The 20,946-nt window shown below is 42.4% G+C and overlaps 2 protein-coding genes across 2 annotated transcripts; both read left to right on the forward strand.

The window, feature by feature from the left end:
* Window positions 1-6,269: 6,269 nt before the first annotated feature.
* LOC135932584 (C3a anaphylatoxin chemotactic receptor-like) lies at window positions 6,270-8,907 on the forward strand. The gene is made up of 3 exons (XM_065470060.1): window positions 6,270-6,280; window positions 6,737-6,920; window positions 8,078-8,907. The coding sequence occupies exons 1-3, from the start codon at window positions 6,270-6,272 to the stop codon at window positions 8,894-8,896; spliced, it is 1,014 nt and encodes a 337-aa protein (XP_065326132.1). The 3' UTR covers window positions 8,897-8,907.
* Window positions 8,908-11,820: 2,913 nt separating this feature from the next.
* Window positions 11,821-20,094, forward strand: LOC135932585 (C3a anaphylatoxin chemotactic receptor-like). Its single transcript, XM_065470062.1, has 3 exons — window positions 11,821-11,879; window positions 12,181-12,367; window positions 19,276-20,094. The coding sequence occupies exons 1-3, from the start codon at window positions 11,821-11,823 to the stop codon at window positions 20,092-20,094; spliced, it is 1,065 nt and encodes a 354-aa protein (XP_065326134.1).
* The last annotated feature ends 852 nt before the right edge of the window (window positions 20,095-20,946 follow it).

A 20,946-nucleotide genomic window follows, 5' to 3' on the forward strand; every position in this document is an offset into this window, starting at 1 on the left:
TCGCACAGCGCTCTTTGTTGCACTTGCCGCAAGGGAAGTAGCTGCCTCCGAACTACTTCAACTAGCTTCCCTCTGCAGGCTGCTTTTATTGGTTACACTCATGAATATGCATTTTACAAATACATGTGACATGCCTAAGCAGGCATATCTAAACAACATCAGTGATCACAAAAGGGGCATCTCCCCTCCTCCAGTATATGGCTCAACTTTAATGGTTCACCATATACAAGCATTTAGGGGCCGGTAACTCCCGGCCCCTAAATGGCCGGGAGTGACCATTCCTCAGAAGAATCTCGCATGGAATGTGCCTGTAGTTAAACATTACGGCCTCCCCACAATTTAAAGGCTGGGGACGAGAACAAAAGAATATCTGAACATACTCTTTAAGACAAGGCTTACAACTTAAAGCACAACAATGACAACATTTAATGAAATCACTCTAACAGCCTACTCACTTATTTCCTCATGCAGATTACAGTGTTTACCCTCCACTGTGCAGCACCTGGTCTTATCAGTTCTGTACGTTATAAAAAGTTTTTGTTTAACCATGCACGAAATCCTAATTCTTCACTTGCACAGTGAAATGTTTCTGGCATCCTCTTTTTCTGTTTGGTCCTGTTCCCTCCAGTTAGGCAAAGGACTTACTAAGGATTTCCTCTATGATTGCAGAAACCATATTTTTACTTAACAGCTCTTTTCCTTTGAAGTGCTACTGTTTTTGCTTCCCTGGTAAAATCTCCTTTACTTTATAACATATTAACTTTCTGAACATATCTTGTTTTACCAACATCGGCATTGTTAACATCTTTATCTTATCTTTGTGGCTCTTTTGGGGAAATTTATGTCATTTAGGACTACTGTAGAACATTATTTACTCCATTAAGCTCTCACAGCAAGAGTTTTTTTTAAATCTTGCATTAACTTCCAAACATGTGTCATGAAAAAAATAATTCCTAAATCTTTGGAAACTCTGAAAGGACTGATATTTAATTTCCAACTCCTATGAAGACTGGAGAAGAATGTTTTCAGCTACAAATAATCCATCAATCAGGGTTGAACCTTAAAAGAGGCTGTACTTTTTTACAATGCCTTACAAGTAATCTGGGAAACAGCTGTTCCCATACCAGGACATGATGTTCTGTGTGAAGATGCTTTCCACAGCACCTGTATAGAAAGCCCTGAGGATCCCTGGAGAGACCCCGAACTTCCTCAGTTTTCGGAGGTGATACAGGCGCTGCCTAGCCTTTTTGGACTGGACCTGAATGTGGGCAGACCATGTCAGATCTGAGGAGATGTGGACACTTAGGCACTGGGAGGACTGCACCCTCTCCATTGGAACTCAGTTGGTGATAATGGGCTTGTAGTCTCTGTGCTTACTCCTTCTGAAGTCCACCACCAGCTCCTTGGTCTTGTCGACGTTCAGCTGGAGGTGGTTATTCTGGCACCATGATGCCAGATTCTTCTCTTCATCCATGTAGGCCACTTCATCGTTGTTGGAGATGGCGCTCACTGTGTTGTCAGCAAACTTCACAATGGTGTTGGAGCCATGAGTGGCCACAGAGTCTGAAGTATAGAGGGAGTAGAGCAGTGGCGAGAGTACACACCCCTGTGGCGCTCCCGTGCTGATGGTGATGCTGTCGGAGATGCACCTACCCACTCTCACCACCAGTGAGTTCTGCCAGTGAGAAGGTCCAACACCCATGCACACAGATGGCTGTTGAGTCCTAGATCCCTCAGCTTTGTGAACAGTCTGCTGGGCAGTATTGTCTTAAAGGCTGAACTGTAATCAACAGACAGCATTCTCACATAGTTACCCTGTTTCTTGTCCACGTGGCTAAGGGTGGTCTGGAGGACATGGGCGATGGCGTCCTCCGTGGATCTTTTGGGTCGATAGGCGAACTGGAGCGGATCTGTACTGTTTGGGATGGAGGAGGTGATGATGTTTTTCAACAGCCTCTCGAACACCTTCATTACTACCGAGGTCAGACGGCTGGTGATGCCATCTGGTCCTGGCGCTTTCCTTGTGCTCACTGTCCTGAGCGCCGCTCGGACGTCATGCTCTGCAATGCTGATTGCCGGTCCCTCTCTTATGACGTCACCATCCTCAGTTGTCAGGTGGTTGTTAGCATTAGCAGCCTGGCTAACCTCGAAGCAGGCATAAAACTGGTTCAGCTCGTTGGTGAAAGCAGAGTTGGTGTTGATCGTCACAGTGTCCATGGCTTTATAATCCATGATTGTGCGTAGTCCGTGCCATATGCTCCGTGTGTTGCCCTGGCTGAACTGACTCGACGCGCTCCCGATACTGGTGTTTGGCATCCCTCACCGTGCACCGCACGCCGTATGAGGCAGCTTTGTAGGCGCGGATGTTGCCAGTGGTGAGACCGCTTTGTAGGTGGCGATCTTGGCGTTCACTGCAGCGCGGATCGATCTGTCCACCCACGTTTTCTGGTTCGGGAACGTCATGACTCTGGCAGTTAGGATGATCTCCTCCACCAGCATGCTAATGAAGCTTACTGCTACATCTGTAAACTCATTGATGTCGACTGCGCATGCTCTGAACATGTCCCAGTCTACGTCGTTGAGCGCATCATGTAGCTTAGCTTCTGATTGGGCAGAGCAGTGTTTCACCTCCCCCGTGGTTACTTCATCCCTCCGTATGTTTTGTTTATACTGAGGGATGAGGAAGATGGCGTGTGATTGGATTTTCAAAAGCTGGGTGTGAAACAGCCTTGTAGCCATGGCGTGTAGCAGTGGTCCAAGATTCTATCTCCCCTTGTCGGACACGTGACATGTTGATAAAAGTTTGGCATGACTTATCTGAGGTTTGCTTTATTAAAGTCTCCTGCTACAATGAGGGCTGCGCCGGGGTCCTTGTTTTGAAACGTTTTGAAATGCACTCAGCACGTCATGTAATTCAGACAAAGCCATATCTGCGTCCGCTTGGGGTGGGATGTAAGACCATCCTTAGTCTATAATCTGAGTTTTAATATTTAGAGATCTTAGTTTATAGATTTCAACATGAGCCTGTGCTTAGTTTTTGTTTCTTGTTACTTTTATTAGTTTATTCATTTTGTTTTTAGTGGTTAGAGTGAGACCAGGGGTGGGGAACTCCAGGCCTAAAGGCCGGTGTCCTGCAGCTTTTAGATATCACCATGGGTCAACACACCTGAATCAAATAAGTAGTTCATTACCAGGCCTCTGGAGAACTTCAAGACATGTTGAGGAGGTAATTTAGCCATTTTAATCACCTGTGTTGAATCAAGGGAACATCTAAAACCTGCAGGGCACCAGCCCTTGAGGCCTGGAGTTCCCCACCCCTGAGTTAGACTATTGTGTCTTGTCAAGTCTTCATTTCTGTTAGTATTTAGTTTCTTCCTGGTTTATTCTGATAGTCAATTTTCTCGTGTGCCTTGCATTTCATTTTACTTCCTTCTTTAAAAAAATTCACGTGTCTTGAAACACATTCATCACCACTTCGCTTGAGAACCTCAGTTTAAGAATTTAAGCCCTGTCTATCTTTTTTGTTCTTGTCCGTGCGTCCTGTTTTCTCCTCCTAATGTGTTTGTCTGTGTCTTGGATTCTGTTTTCTTTTGTTTTTGTATTTTTATATTCTGTGGCTTCTGTGTGCGCTGTGAAAGGGGCTAAGGGTTTGATTATTTTTCTGCATTTGGGTCTTAATTCTGCAACCTCTGACATTATCTATGCTTGGGCAGCTATGTGTCTGACAACAAGGGAGGTGGCATGAATGTGGTTGTAAACAGGAAAAAATGAAATAAAACAAAAACACTGCATGCAGAAAGAAAGGTCTTTTAGCTCATGTCTTTAAAGGAAGATAAAGACAAACACATGATAAGAAGAAAAAGAGGAAGTGGTGTATGTGTGTATAGTACACGGATGTGACAGACAGTAGATAACAGCCAAACTTGATGTAACCACGGCACAGATGAACATGAGCGCATTCATCTCCACTTCTGCCTCTGTTCACTGAGACTGAAGCAACTCGCCTCAGCTCTAACATCAGTTCAACATTTCAGGTACGAAACTTTGTCTTGGTCAGATTTCTCAATTTTTATTCCTCCATTAAGACAAATACTTGCTACAGTTACTGTAGGGTTTATAAACATTGGGTTTTCCTGCCTTGTTCACCTGTTCAAAATAATTTTCCACTCTATGGTATATCAGAACAATGATGCTCACTGTGAGCCTAAACTAACCAAAGAAGGCATAATGTTTTGTTTCTTTGATTGAAGTCTGGCACACATTTAATTGACAGTAAGTTAAAAAGAAAAAAATAGAAAGATATGAAAGTTTTCACTGTAGTTTAACAGAGACCACAAGTCTCTGCTAGAAGAAAAAAAGAAAAAACCCCACTTTGTTTCATTCATTCATTCGCTCAGTCACTAATATATTGTTATGTTGAGGATACATGTCCAAAAATATCTTAATCATTGAAAAATATTACACTACATTTGTCCTTCCTCAAAACTGTAACAAAATCCATGGAAAATGACAACTGAGAAAATATCATTAGTTGGCCAAAGAACACAACAAGCGGGGTTTGTGTGTCATAAGGATCCAGGAGCTATGTTCTCAGGCCCAGCTGGGTCCCTTTAGGGCAGGGGTGTCCAAACTTTTTTCACTGAGGGCCACATACATAAAAATATAGGAGGGGTTGGGCCACTTACTAGAAATTAGGTATATAGTCTTAACTTTAGTGTATTAAAGTTAGAAAAATCAATTAAAAGTGGTCAAATATGTTATATTGTTGAATGTAATTAAAGACAAAACTTTAATTATATTCAACAATATTTAAGTTATTAGGCTTAGCAACACACCTATTAACGTTCATTTGAAACAGTTATCAACATTAACAGACTGAACTGGACTTAATAACCGGAGTGCATATAATTTTAGTAAATTATTCTGGTGAGTATCATCTGCACTGGGTATGTAAATGGGGCCATCCAGCTGCGGTGCTGATCCGATGCCACTTGTGCCAAAAATCTGGAAGAATGTCACTTGATCAAGGAGCAAATATGCATCATACATCAACTGACTTTGTGTGTGCACTGTGCACAGCGGTGTGTAGTCTGTGTGTTAACAAAAAAAAATGCATATAAGAAAGTGGTGCACAAAAGCAGGGTAGTGACAGAATTGATGCGCGTTATTGATATTTAAAGCATGTGTACCTGCACATGCATGCTTATTAACACACACACACACACACACACACACACACACACACACACACACACACACACACACACACACACACACACACACACACACACACACACTTATTTACTCACCTAAAGTGGGAACGGCATTGCACTCAGTTGGAGCAGTGATGCTGCGCTTTGGACCGAAGGATGGCTGGTAGGTCTGGAGTAAACTTAGTGGTTGAGATGCGAAGGACATCTTGGAGATGGCTGTCGCTCATTTTGGTTCTCATTCTGCTTTTGTTCAGTGTTAACAGAGGAAATGTTTGCTCACATATGTATGTTGAGCCAAATAGACTGATCATTTTTTTTGAGTGCCATCATTTAAGTCCCACTTTGTGAGTCTGACAGCTTCAAAAATATCCATACCCGTTGTTGTGCCTTTTAGACTCTTAAGATCGAGCAGCTCCTCTGAAACTCCAAAGTTCTCATCCACTCCCCACAAAAAAATTAGCAGCTGTGCGATGTCTGTGGCATCAGTGCTCTCATCGCATGCAATGGAGTAAAAATGCAATGGAGTAAAAATCCTGCACTTTTTCCGGACACATTATTTAGGCAACTTTAATGAGGCAGTATTTTATGAGGTCTCCATCTGAAAAAGGCTTGCCATGTCTTGCGATGAGTTGGGCGACTTCAATGCTGACTATTGTAGCCTTTTCCTGGACCTTTGAGCACGAAAAAAAAAAAAAAACTGTTGCTGACCCTGCAGGAGAGCTACCATTTGCTTTGCTTTCTGCTCTCGCTCAGCACCAGTGTAGGATGCATAGGCCTGATGTTTGATTTCATAATGACGTCGTACATTATACACTTTCATAACTGCCACAGTTTCAGTGCAGATCAAACAGACACACTTCCCCTTGAATTCTTTGAAGAACTGCCTTGATCAACAGTAGCTCCCCCTGGTGTTAAAACTAGGAAATGCAATACACTCAAGCAAAAGCTGAAGTGCGGGCCATATTCTATTCTATTTATAAAATTTCTTGTGGGCCTATTAAATATGGGCCGTAGTTTGGAAACGCCTGCTTTAGGGTCTCCCAAGGCAAATTAGTCATGGATGAGGGGTCAGACAAAGAGTGACTGGAAAAAAAACCCCTTAAAAAACAAAAACCCTATGATATCAGAGAGATCACGGCAACAGTTTACTCTGCTTAACTGGTCACTCGGGTTAACTGGTTCTGGGCAGTTAACCCTGTCCCACGCTAGGCTCAAGCCCTGGGATGGGGGCTTGAGGATGTCTCTCTATCTCTCTTAGCCCATAGGATCCAGCCTATTGGCTAACCTAAAAGAGCTACACACATCTGTCTTCCTGTTAGGCACAGGAAAGGCTGTTAGAGGTTTGCTGCACTGTGGTTTAATCAGCACTCTGGCTTCCGGGTGGAAGATATGATCAATGCAGAGAGAGGCACTCAAGCAACGCAGCAAAGTTGCATGTTTCTTTTGTGCATTGTTTTTTGTGTCTGTCTTTCAGGTGCCATTTTTTATTTTTTCTGTTCTGTTTCTGTTTTTTTCCTTCTCAGGCACACAATGGTTCCCAATGCCTCTCTGCTCCCCTACACTGTCAAACCTGAGGATGTCCAGGCAACTACGGTGGGCACCAGTTCCATAGTGCACAATGTCACCATCGTCCTCTTAATGCTCACCATTGTGCTCGGAATCACAGGGAACTCCATGGTGATCTGGGTAGCCGGCTTCAAACTTAAGGTGGATATAAAGTATATAATATGTTTCAAATACCTTCTGAGCTTGCCATTTATCTTTTTAACAAAAGCTCAGTGAAAACAACAACAACAACAACAACTTAGGGTTAATATCTTGGTTAAAGAGATTTGGCATGCACACCGGAGCAGCCAGGGATCAAACCTCCTATGTTTTGATCCAAGCCTGCCCTTATCTTTCAGGTTTATGTATCAAAAGTACTTGTTTAGGGTTAAGAATGGACCAAAATGCAACCTTTTGCAGTACAAATTAACAAGTTGACTAACTTAGGATTACATTTGCTACCACAGATCTTCATTAACTAAGTTGAAGATGTTTCCTGTCTCATCCGAGAAGCTTATAAAAGAAACAGCTTTTCAGAGGTGCTGCAACAAGTACTGACAGGGACTAGAAAGAGAGAGCACATTTGTCCCATACAGACTTCACTTCACTGGCTCCCTGTTAAATCAAGAACCTGATATAAAATCCTTCTTCTTGAATACAAGATCTTGAATAATCATCAAATCTTGTATAATCTCTATTTTCAAGATTGGCTTATATCAGAGCTTGATCAGGTGACTCTGGATCCTCCTTTGCTTCACAGGAAGCCTCCACGCTTAGTCTGGCTGTCCTATCTTCCTCACATCACCTGCAACTGGTTGTGGCAAATGGCCGCACCTCCCTTAGCTCGCTTCTGTCAGAGATTTCTTCCTGTTAAACGGGAGTTTTTCCATCCCACTGTCCTCAAGTGCTTGCTTACGTCATCCACTTTCACTGACATGTAGTCAGGATTTTGGAGAACTATATGGAAGCATGTAAACCCCTCTCATCCCTCTGAGTGGAATCGTGTTTGCAGAGCATGAATCTGCTGTAGCCTTCGCAAAGTGACGCTCCGGTGTGCAATGGCTTCTTTGTGGTTGAGTTCTATACATGCAGGTATTTGAACTGACACACACCAAATGTAACTTCATATGTGGTAATAATACCTAAACCTGTGAAGTGATCTTATCTGCTTGTGGTTATATCTTTTTTAACACACTGCTTTTGACATAAATAAATTTGCATAGATAACATCCCAGTCAGGTTACTTGCTTCTTCCATTTTTTTCTATTTTTTCTTACTCTTATCTCTTTTCCATCTTTTATTTTCTTCTACCTCAACAGCTGACGGTCACCAATGTGTGGTTGGTGAATTTGGCAATAGCGGACCTGATCTTCTGCTTCACACGAGTCTTCTCCCTCACTCGGTTGTTCTTGTCAGGTCATTGGCCTTTTGGCCTCTTCCTCTGCAAGTTCAACGGCTTCTTCAAATACACCAACATGTTCTGCTCTGTCTTCCTGCTGGCTGTGATCAGTCTGGATAGAGTGCTCTGCATCTGGTGGCCAGTCCGCACAAAGCGCCGACGCACCCTGTGGACAGCGAGGGTGGTGGCAGTCTGCGTCTGGATCACAGCTATCCTTTTCAGCATTCCCTACTTCATTCATCGTCAAACTTACATAGACAACAACAACCTGACTAAATGTTCTATGAACCCAAAAAAGATGGCAGAGGACCACAACAGCACCAAAGTTGCTCTCTATTCCATCCGTTTCTTGTGTGGCTTCATATTTCCCTTCATGGTCATTCTCATCTGTTACATCCTGGCTGGTGTGGGCATCAGACGTACCCGTTTGGTGGCGAAGTCCCGGCCTCTGCGTATACTAGCATGTTTGGTCATTGCCTTCTTCCTGTGCTGGGCACCTTACCACTGCCTCAAACTGGTGAGAATGAACAATGACGATAATGTTGTGATGAAAAACTGGTACCCTGTAGCAGAGAGTATTGCCTACTTTAACAGCTGTGTGAACCCACTGCTGTACTTTTGCATGGGGCTAAAATTGAGGGATTGGTTTAAAAACGGTCTGATGGGAGTTTATACAAGGGCTCTGACGGATGATACAGGTGGCCAGATTACTCCGCGCACTGATCAGTCTTTGGATTGAAGCTCTGTGTTTACAACATCTTGTAACAGCAGAAAGGAGTTTGACAGCAGTGGGTGCAAAGTTTTTTCTGAATAATTGTGATGCTCAGAAGATTACGTGTCCATGTTTTAGTTTTTAACAAATGTAAACTGAAGTGCAGACACTTTGATCTGTCTGTTACTACACAGGAAATCAAATTATTATTATTATTATTACTTTCATTGTATTGTGAAGAAGGCACAAAGATCGTAAATGTTGCTCAAAAAAATGTACATATGTATATAATATGTTATAGATCTTGATTTTTTTATTTTTTTAACATAGCAGACCATTTTTTAAATGCCTTCAAATTTATGAAAGAGTATTATTCTTTGATATCTATTGTCCGTCAATGTAACTTGTAATCTCTATGACTGTTGGAACAATTTACTCAAACAATATATAAAAATCAAATAAATTATGTATATGTATATATTCGTGTCTCTGTGTGTGTGGTTCCAAAGTTTGTCTCATAACCACCTGACACGCAGTTTTTATGTTATTTAGGGCGGTTACTACTGAAACGTTTCCACACACAGTACTGAAAACCAAGGCTTTTCAGGTGAACAGGACAGTGACCAAAGACAAACTAGCATATTTCAAAATGCAGATAACGCTACCAGTGTGCTGCTCAACAGCCTACTAAGTGCTAAGGCCTAAGCCTCAGCAGAGACCATCAGAACTCTGTTGAATGCAACAGCTATGGGGCAGCAACCTGTTGCAGGTACAAGTGTGGATGTGCTGGATAGTCATCACTGATCAATGGCCATGAGTACCATTCACAGAGAGTTGGGGAATTGCTACAATCACAGCATTGTAAGATGGTGAATGATGTACCCAATGCCCAATAAATTTTCTCACAAATGACGGATTTTTGTGACTGAGGACATAATTTCCTGTTTGACTGCAGAAACCACATTTTTACTCAACAGCTCTTTTCTTTTGAAATGCTACTGTTTTTGCCTCCACTGGTAAAATCTCTGGTAAAGAGATTTATGTTCAAATGTGCCACGTCCCCATTGTCTGTGTTCAACATTTTCATCTTTATATTATTCTTGTGACTTGAGCTAATCCTGCAGGATCGAACAGCCATCTATGTGTGTGAGTGAGAAACGGGCAAGTGATGTAAATGTGTTTCTGTGTAATCTAAAGTGACACAACGCTACGCAAAAACTAAGGCAAAGTCAGAAACAGTAAAAAACGGAAGCTGTGTGCATGTGAGTGACATAACAGAAACTAATGGTAATAAAGCTATAGTTCCCATGACAGACATCGTCAGATTGCATTTTCACTTCTGCCTCTCATCACTAAGACTGAAGCAGCTCACCTCAGCTCTGTGAGAGCAGTTTAATATTTCAGGTAAGAAAATAATTCTGGGTGAGATTTCTCATATCAGATTGTTGTTTGATATTTGGACTAAAAAGGTAATGTGGTCAGGTGATGGGATTTGATTTTTGTGCCATTCATGGTTTTGTCCACTACACCGAAATGCGAATAACAAAATATTTTTACAGAACTTAACAAGGATTTCCTCTTTGGTTGCAGAAACCACATTTTTACTTAACAGCTCTTTTCCTTTGAGCTGCTACTGTTTTTGTTTATAACATATTAACTTTCTGAACAAATCTTGTTTTTACCAACAACAGTGTTGTTAACATCTTTATCATTTGTTTTTGGCTGTTTTGGGGAATTTTAGGACATTTAGGACTACTATAGAACATTATTTACTCCTTTAAGCTCTCACAGCAAGAGTTTTTTTTAAATCTTGCATTAACTTCCAAACATGTAGGAAGTGTCATGAATAAAGAATTCCTAAATCTTTGGAGACTCTAGTAGCTGAAAGGACTGATATTTAATTTCCAACCCCTATGAAGACTGGAGAAGAATGTTTTCAACTACAAATAATCCATCAGTCAGAGTTGAACCTTGAAAGAGGTTGTGCTTTTTTACAATACTTACAAGTAATCCATGTGCAATTGTGAGCAGTGGGAGCACCCATATGTAGGGCAAGAAGTCCCCTCATATGAAGCAAAGTAGACGCCGGTCACGGTCAGCCGGCCGGTGCGAGGTGTGGACAAATGCAGACAACGAAGGTGGGACTGAACTTAGCAAAAAGTGAGCCTTTATTGTGGCTGATGAGAAACATAAATGAAATGAGGAAACCAGCTAGATGAGAACTAACATAAAACCTAAACTGGGAAGAACTAAATGCATGAAACCTGAAATACTTGCAAATACATGAATATGTGAGGCATGGAGACACATAGAAAACTGTGCCGGACAAACACAGGGAAACTCGCACAATATATAAACTTGAGGGTGACGAGGGAATACATGGGGAGCACAGCTGGGACAGTAGACATAATGACATAGCAAAGTAACACAGAACACACTGAACACGGGATGAAAGACTGTCAAAATAAAACAGGAAACATACTGGGAGGAAGACTAAAACACACAGGTTTGACACTGGGACCCGGGGGAGAACAAACATGGGAACAAACAGACTGAGAAGATGGAGAGGGTGAGAGAACAAGAGTTAAGACGGGCTGGGGAGAACGCACATGGATGCACATGACAGACAGGAGAGACATGGTAGTGGGTGGCTGTGGCTCAGGTGGTAGAGCAGATCAGCTACTGATTGGAAGGTTGGTGGTTTGATTCTTGGCTTCCCCAGTCTGCATGCCAAATATCCTTGGGCAAGATACTAACCCCAAGTTGTCCTCTGATGCGTTCATCGGAGTGTGAATGTGTGTGAATTGTAGATTAGTTTGCACTTGAGTTTAGAAGTGCTCGTATGAGTGGGTGTGAATGAGGCATGTTGTACACAGCGCTTTGAGTACTCCGGGAGAGTAGAAAAGCGCTATATGAGAATCAGTCAATTTACCATGGTGTGAAACACAAGGATGGGAACAGAAAAGGGAGATGAGATACAGAGGGAGAGAGAGGGGGCAAGAGATGTGAAGTAAGGCACAGACATGACTGAGGACACATAAACAAAGGACAAGACAGACTCTCACAGGAAACACAGGGATGATGGAGAAAGAAGGGGAACTTAACACAATAAAACATAAACTAGGCATACAAGAAAACCTTTCCTCCAGTTTAGTTGGTTCTATGTTTCTGACTGTAAAAGTGGAACTTAACCCATCTTCAAAATGCAAAAAGTCACAAAAAACCAATAACCTCAAAATGCTGGGTGCTTTCTGTTAAGTCATGAGAGACATGCTGAGTAACTTGTTCTTCTTCTGTTCTGTCGTTTTTAGCCACACAATGTTTCCCAATGCCTCTCTTCCCACGCACATACTCACCCTTTCTAAGGATGACCAGGCAACTAAGGTGGGCATGAGTGCTGGCTTGGTCAATGTCAGCATCATCCTCTACACGCTCACTGTTGTGCTTGGCATCACAGGAAACTCCATAGTGATCTGGGTTGCTGGATTCAAGCTTAAGGTAGATATAAAGTGAAATACCTTCTGAGATTGTCAGTAATCTGTTTAACAAAAGCTCACTGAAAGAAAATCAGATTTATTCTGCACCCTATTTTACAACTCCCCACAAAGCAGCTTCAGCAAAGACAGTAAATATGCTCTGCAATAGCAAACTGTGACCTTCAGTCAGGTAAAGGTGACAGCCACAATTTTTGTTACCTGTGCGAAACATATGCAGAAAAACTGTAACCAGGATACTTTATATCAATATTTCCCAACCTTTTCGAGCCACGCACATATTTCACATTGGAAAAATCACACGGCACACCACCAAACAAAAACGTCACAAAAGCATATTGATAATATTTCCCTGTATACCATGAATAGCGGAATTGGCTCAGTTTGTCCCCAATATACCTTTTTTGCTTTCTTCTGATCACTACTCATGCTAGGGCCTTCATCTGGATTGGAATTTTCTCCAGGAGCCAGGAAAGATTAATTACTTTTCTTTTCAAATATTTATCTATTGCTACTATGCGCTGGTCGTTTCACAGCATAACTATCATGTAATTTCTTCTTTGTCATCTTCTGTTTTACTGGCAGTTGGCAACCCGTTTAATTAGAGTATATACTTTTACTGCCCTCTAGTGGAAAAGAATGTAATTGTTCTGCCCATTACTCACACCGAATGCTTAGAGTACTAATCAGGTGGAACCAGATAATCTTCCATGGCACACCTGATCATTTCTCAGGGCACACCTATTTGTCACATCACAGTGGTTGGGGAACACTAATTTGCAATATAGGGCTGGGGTTGGCAACCCAGGGCACGTGTGCCACAGCTGGCACACAAAGGGTTAACCGATGGCACGACCATAGCTGGACTGGTGGGCAGTGGCGGTCCTAGCGTGTTTGGCGCCCCGGGCGAACACGCCCTCTGGCGCCCCCCCCCCACCACACACACACACACACGCACGCACACACACATATATGACCCTATATATGAAGAGAGAGAGAGTATGCATAGTATGCAAACGGCTACCAAACAGACATCACACAATGAGAACAGGACAAATCAACAATTGACACTGACTAATTAATATTATATTATTGTATTTATTGTTTGGAGTTTAGTCTCTTACTGTTAGTATTTTTACCATTTCTTCTTGGAGGAACTGTAACCCACATAATTTCCTTAGGGATTAAGAAAGTGTTCTGATTCTTAATGTTTTAGGATACATGACCTGCCATTATCCAATGACACATCTGCTTACCTGTATCTTTTGCTCGTTTCTCCTTGTAGGAGCCATAATTAAATGTATTGAATTTTAATGATCACTGGGTTTTCATTTGTTTGGTTGCTATGGTGATGTATAATGGGAGTCACGTGGGTGCTAGCGGTGACATTAAGAGGGCGTTGTCAGTCTGTCTTTCACTGGTTTGATTTTGACAGAGAGGAGGGCTGGGTAGCCGTAGTTTTTGTTGACCGCAGCACAACGAGTTTCCCCTTGTTGCATTAGAGCTGTGATGTTTTAAGAGTTTGAATCGCGAGCCGATCGCATTGCTCTGTAAACTTTTCAAGCACTTTAATAAACAAGCAAGCAATTCCACATCTCGCATTATTGCGTACAGTTGACAGCGCGTCAGGCAAATAGGCAGGCTCAGTCCCCGGCCTCTAGCAACCGTGGAAGTCGCTACACTCCTCCTCTTCTTTTCTCTTTTTTTAAACTTTAAAAACGGGTTGTGTGTGAGACTTTAAATCAACAAAATATAAAATATACATTTTAAATTGTTATTGATCCCTTTACCCCTGGTCCTAAAGTGTATATTTATTTTCTTACTCTTCTTATATTTATTGTTTGTTTACTTGCACTGTTGTAACAGAAGCCTCGTCGTCTCATCTCTCTATATAGAGATTGACAGACCACGTGACTTTCGCGCATTGCATGCCGGGAACTGGTGGCAAAACAATCCAAGTACCGCATCAAATGCACGCATTTGCAGCACCGCAAAACGTTCATTTGCCGGTTTCAATGCCTTCTTGCTTTTTCTTTGCTCCCCAAAAAAGGAATGTACAAAACGAAGGAGAACAATGCCGGTCCGTACAAAGACAGACTCGACGAAAAGGCAAAGAAAAGATACGAGGAAAAAATCAAAGGAGTGAAGGGGTTAGACCCTTACGAGCACACAGAGTGATCAAAAGACGTCAGCGTGCTGCTCAACTTTCACCGCGCTCATATTTATAATTATACAGTTCTTGGAGTGAGTGCATACACTCATGAAGTTTTTAGTAACTTCAGGTCACTGCAGCAAGCCCAGGTACAGTTTACCAATGGATGGGTACAGGACCTTGAAATGCACCGTGTAGAACACAAGACCATCGTACGAACAAAGGTAAGTTTACCAGTCTCACAAATCGTCTTCATAAATACACATTCGTTAACCGTTTATTAATAGGAACTTTGAGCTCAACGGGAATTAATTAGTAGTGGAAATAATTTCTGGTACGCATTACAGAAATGTAGCAGTGACAATAATATTGTATGCTGTAACCGTACTGGGCAATTAGTGATACAAAAAACTGTTTTATCCTGTGAATAAAAGTATATATTTTTGTCAATGTACCATGGTAATAACAGAAGCGAAACTCAATATTCTGTCAGGACAATTCACTATTTATTCAAAGCTGAATATTTACTGTCCAGGCCATCCGTTGCCTCTTCGTGACTTCGGAGACATGGCTTGGACAATTTCTCTTCCACGCCGGAATCTGATAAAAACCAATCGCTTTACCCGTCGGCTTCACGCGGCTGTCGTTCGCCCGGCTTGTGCAGTTAATAATACAACAGCTTCTTGGCATTTTTTGTTTCTTTTTATCGCTGTGTAACTGATTTCAATTGAAAGCCTGCTTGCGCTAGTACCTCTTGCCACGGATACCCACAATGCTTTGCGGTTTTACCCCTCAATGACGTCACATTTTCAATCTCTATACTGGACTGTATGTAGCGGAGATGACAATAAAGTTTACTTTGACTTCAGCAGCGCGCAGGCGCACCGAGGGCTCTCACGCTCATTTTTCGCGTATAGAATTTCGAAAAAACATCGGTGCAAATTATAAGTCTGTATCATGATGTCTGCTGATTTCGTGTTGTTGGTTTGTTTTTATTTTGTTTTATTTTGCAAGTTGGTTATTTACGGAGCCCCGCAGGGGACATGGGAGAAAAAAAAAATTAAGACGGACTTTTGCGGGATCTCGCAAAACATTGCGAGATCTCGCAAAACAAACTCGGGATCTCACAAAACTTTTGCGAGATCTCGCAAAACAAACTCGGGATCTCGCAAAACTTTTGCAAGATCTCGCAAAACAAACTCGGGATCTCGCAAAACAAACTCGGGATCTCACAAAACTTTTGCGAGATCTCGCAAAACAAACTCGGGATCTCGCAAAACTTTTGCAAGATCTCGCAAAACAAACTCGGGATCTCGCAAAACAAACTCGGGATCTCGCAAAAGTTTTGCGAGATCTCGCAAAACTTTTGCGAGATCCCGAGTTTGTTTTGCGAGATCTCGCAATGTTTTGCGAGATCCCGCAAAAGTCCGTCTTAATTTTTTTTTTCTCCCATGTCCCCTGCGGGGCTCCGTAGTTATTAGACGCTGCTCCAGCCACCCAGAGAATCCCCCGCCGCCCCGCCCTCTCCTCCCTGTGCCGCAAGCAGCAGGCGCACCTCGCAAACGGAGGGCGCCCTTACTCTCAGCAAATGGGCGATAGAAAACCGATCGGTGCCTATGCCATTCCCAATATGCGCTGGCATGATGTCGGGGCGGCATGAGTACGAGCATTTTTTTTTGCCGATGCCCGTGATGCCGCCCCCCACCACGATGCCGCCCCGGGCAACCGCCCGTGTCGCCCGTATCTAAAACCGCTACTGCTGGTGGGCATGGGCCAATGGTGATTTTTCATTTTTATGGGCCTATGGTTTTTGTTTTCTTGGTTTGTTTGTTTGTTTTTGTTTTGTTTGTTTGTTTGTTTTTTGAGGGGGGGGGGGGGGGCTGTAACTGTATAAAGCAGGGGTCGGCAACCCTAGGCACGCGTGCCACAGTTGGCATGCGAAGGGTTAACTGATGGCACGACCATAGCTGGACTGGCCATCAGGCATACCGGGTATTTGCTCGGTGGCCCGACAGTGGCGTGTCCAGCGGGGTGGCCTGGGGGGGCACAGGCCACCCCCCCAACCAGACTGGCCACCCCAGGTGCCACCCCGAAGCTAAAACAATAAAATTCAATCAAATATCAAACGTACGATTATGTTTTCATAGTGAAGGTCATATATCCGAGTGTAAGTGAATGCAGCATCGGCTTCTGCACTATGAGCATCACGTTAAAGGAAGGAGAGCCAAGCATGAAAGACAGCACCGCAGAAAACAATTTTTCGGTGAAAGATTAACAGGTTAACATAGCTGGACTGGCCATCGGGCATACCGGGCATTTGCCCGGTGGGCTGATGACTTATTTTTATTTTTTTTTGTAACGGCATGAACAATGAGAGGTTGTGGATTGGCCAGATGCTGGCCGATGTGTAAAAATAACTCAGTTGTTTGGTGGTGGCTATTGCGGAGATTCCACAGAGGCCTGCAGGTGGATGAGGGAAGGGGAGGCAGGAGGAGGAGAGACCCGAGGCGGCCGAGTGTCAGGTGAACTGAACTTCAGGTAAGAAGTTATGACCTGCAGTCTATCTGGGTCAGATATAAACCAAGTTTAGGTGTAGTTTATTTTTATTGTGCTGACTTTTTACAGTCAGTTACAATAACTCGTACTGCGTACTAGCTAGCATGACGGAGTTTCTATACAGCTGGGTGGGTGCTGTGATGTTACTGATAGTGAACTTTATTTTATTCATAAGGTTAGTTAGTAGAGTTGCCAACCGTCATGTAAAAAACAGAATCGTCTCGTATTCAGAGAAAATATTAAACGTTTCGTATTGAGCTGAAAAGAAACACAGTTTGTACTTCAGCTACAATGGAAAAAAGACACAAAGGTGGATTTATTCTGTCGTTATGCTGCACAGCTGTTTCTTCTTCTCTCATTCCCCCCCCCCCCTGTTACTACTTCAATCATGAAACTGATCAATGATCAGCTGATCGTCTCTCTTGTTTGTTTATCGCCCACTTTGCACCAGAAAGAGGAAATCAGCGGATTTCGCGCTAAACAGCAGCACGTTTAAGCTTGATCAACTGTTGTTAGAATTTATTTAATATTAATTTCTAGTATCAGCTGATGTTTGCTGGAGCCACAGCTGTAAAAGCTGCTGGTCATGATGTCGGTTTGGATATGTGGTGAGAGGGAAACATGAAGATGAAACCAGGAGATGTCCTTACTGAATCATCAGAGCTGAACAGGTGATGGAGAAACAGGTTTACCTTTTAGGTGACATGAATGAGTTGAATGGAAGTTATGAACTGTTTCTGAGAGACAAATAACACCAGGATCCTTTTCTAAGTAGCTGACAGCTGGTAACTGTGCAGGGGCGGGTCTAGCAAAGTTTTGCCAGGGGGGCCAGGTAGGGCATTAACAGGGAAAGGGGGGCACAAGGAAATACTTTCTTATTCTCATTTAAAATGTCTGGCTGTTATTAAATAATTATCTGAAGCTTACAACCAAAGTTTTTATCTGATGTAAAATGTATAGAAATCATACATATACCAACAAGACAGTGTACATCACTGTCACAGCAGCATTTGTTTCCATTCAAAGGCTTTATGGCTTTAATACCTAGTGGGCTGGTCTCTAGTCAAAATGCCTGGGCCGATTTTTTGTCCCAGTCCAACCCTTGGCACGGCATGCAGTGAATTAATCTGAGAGGGTGCAATAAAAAATATATTCAGGAACTGTCTGCTCAGCGCAGCATCAGCACCGCGGAAGTACATGCCTACATCCATAGACTCGAGACAGAATTCACAATGCATTTTCAGGACTTTCAGGTCTATGGACCAATGTTTTATTTTCTGATCAAACCAGAAAGGTTTAATGAACAGCTGGATTTGTCTCGCATTAACTGGCTGCACACAGAGGACATCAAAATGCAGCTGATTGAACTGAAAAGCTCGACTCTGTGAGGGTCAAAGTTTGCAGAACTACGAACGCAGCTGGAATCTACAGCTGTGTGTGTTCATGGAGCTTGAATTTTCACCTGCTGGACATCACTACCTGACAAGTTTAACTGTCTTCAGAACATACTGCCTTATTGACAGTATTTATCATTGTTATGAGGAGACCATAAATTTGCATTTGCATGTTCTGTTGTACAGTTCTTGTTATAGATAAAAAGTGTTTGTTTGTTTTTTGTTTCCAAATAGCTGATAACTATTTGCTTATAGCTACCAACATCTGCGAAGAAATATTATTCTATAAAGTTGTTCTATATAGTGTTTAACTGTTAATATAGACCGTTATTACATTTATTGCTAATGCAATCATATGGCACATTAACTTCTGAGGAAATTTTAGATGGCACTATCATCGGAAAGAGAGAGAAAGAGAGAAAACCCTGACAATCAGATATCTGGACACAAAGACTACAACTGGGGATGAGGGGAAAGAGAAGTGAAGGGAGGAAGGAGATAGGATAGCATGAGAGAGAGCCAGAGTTTAAAGCAGTGAGGAACTCCAGGCCTCGAGGGCCGCTGTCCTGCAGCTTTTAGATGTCACCCTGTGTCAAAACGCCTGAATCAAATGATTAGTTCATTACCAGGCCTCTGGAGAACTTAAAGATCATGTGTTTATGTGTTTTTAATGTTTTCAATGGCTTTTAACATAAAGAAATCTCCATAGATAACATCCCAGTCTGGTTACTTGCATCTGGCAAATGTTAGCTTCTGTTTTTCTTCCTCTTGTCTCTTTTCCATAGTATTTTTTTTCTTCTTCCTCAACAGCTGACGGTCACCAATGTGTGGTTGGTGAATTTGGCAATAGCAGACCTGATCTTCTGCTTCACAAGAATCTTCTCTCTCACTCGGCTGTTCTTGTCAGACCACTGGCCTTTTGGCCTGTTCCTCTGCAAGTTCACCGGCTTCTTCAAATATGCCAACATGTTCTGCTCTGTGTTCCTGTTGGCTGTGATCAGTCTGGATCGAATGGTCTGCATCTGGTGGCCAGTCTTCACAAGGCGTCGACGCACGCTATGGGTAGCGAGGGTGGTAGCAGTCTGCGTCTGGATTGCAGCTATCCTCTTCAGCATTCCCTACTTCATCCATCGACAAACTTACATAGACAACAACAACCTGACTAAATGTTCTGTGGACTCGATTGAGAAGGCAGAAGGGTACAACAGCACCAAAGTAGCTCTCTACTCCATCCGCTTCCTGTGTGGCTTCATATTTCCTTTTATGGTCATCCTCATCTGTTATACCTTGGCTGGGGTGGGAATCCGACGCACCCGTCTGTCAGGGAAGTCCCGTCCTCTGCGTGTAATAGCATGTTTGGTCATTGCCTTCTTCCTGTGTTGGGCACCTTACCACTGCCTCTTAATGGTGAAGATGGTGGACAATAATATTGCACTGTTGAAAATCTTGTACCCTGTAGCAATGGGCATTGCCTACTTTAACAGCTGTGTAAACCCGCTGCTGTATTTTTGCATGGGTCTAAAAATGAGTGAGGGATTTAGACAAGGTCTAATGAAAATTTATAGAAGGGCTCTGTCAGATGATATGGATGTCCAAATTACTCAGTGCACTGAACATTCTTTGGACTGAAGCTCTGTGTTGAAACACGGCACTGTTTTAGTGCCAAAAAAGAGTCTGACAGCAGTGGGTGTAGCTAATCTTTGTGTTTCTCTGAGTCATCCCGAAGCTCAGAAGAAAATTTCCATGTTTTGATCAGTCTGTTGTAATTTCTCAAGGCAAACCATTGTAATGCAATTAAAATGAAAATGCTTTACAAGGCACTAAGATTAATATACTTAATCGTATATATAGTTACTTAATATAGTTACTGTAACAAAAAAACAAAATATATATATATATATATATATATATGTATTTATATATGTGTGTGTGTGTGTGTGTGTCACGTTACTTTGTTTTCTGTCCGAATGCACCCACTGCATGTGTATGAAGTAGGGACTACAATTTATAAATGCAATGAGTGCATACAAATTCTTTGTCTAAATATTAATAACACATATTAATAACAGTCTACACCATTAGACTGTTAACGGATACAGTTCTCCTGGATCAATACTTAACTCTCCCCTGAGTGCCTGAAAATACATTTTAACAGCTTTAGCTGACAGTGAAAGTCAGGGTTAGACTGCATATATTGCATGCATTTTGGTGCTTGAGGCATTAACAATAGGGAAACTATACAAATAATGACTGTGTAAGCTGCATGCTTGAGTTTAAGGTTGGAATCCTGATTTTCAATAATATGTTTAAAACCAAATTCAGTTTTCCTATAGAACCAGACAGTAAGAGTCTTTATAACATCTCATACTTACATTTACAGGGCTGTGTCTATAGGTGCCTGTAGGTGAAAGACTTCCTTTTTGTAGGATTCACCATTATTATCCTCTGCATGCACACCTGGGACAGGAGTCTGTTCCAGGA

The sequence above is a fragment of the Pelmatolapia mariae genome, linkage group LG22 (assembly GCF_036321145.2).
Source record: "Pelmatolapia mariae isolate MD_Pm_ZW linkage group LG22, Pm_UMD_F_2, whole genome shotgun sequence".
NCBI classification, from domain to species: domain Eukaryota; kingdom Metazoa; phylum Chordata; class Actinopteri; order Cichliformes; family Cichlidae; genus Pelmatolapia; species Pelmatolapia mariae.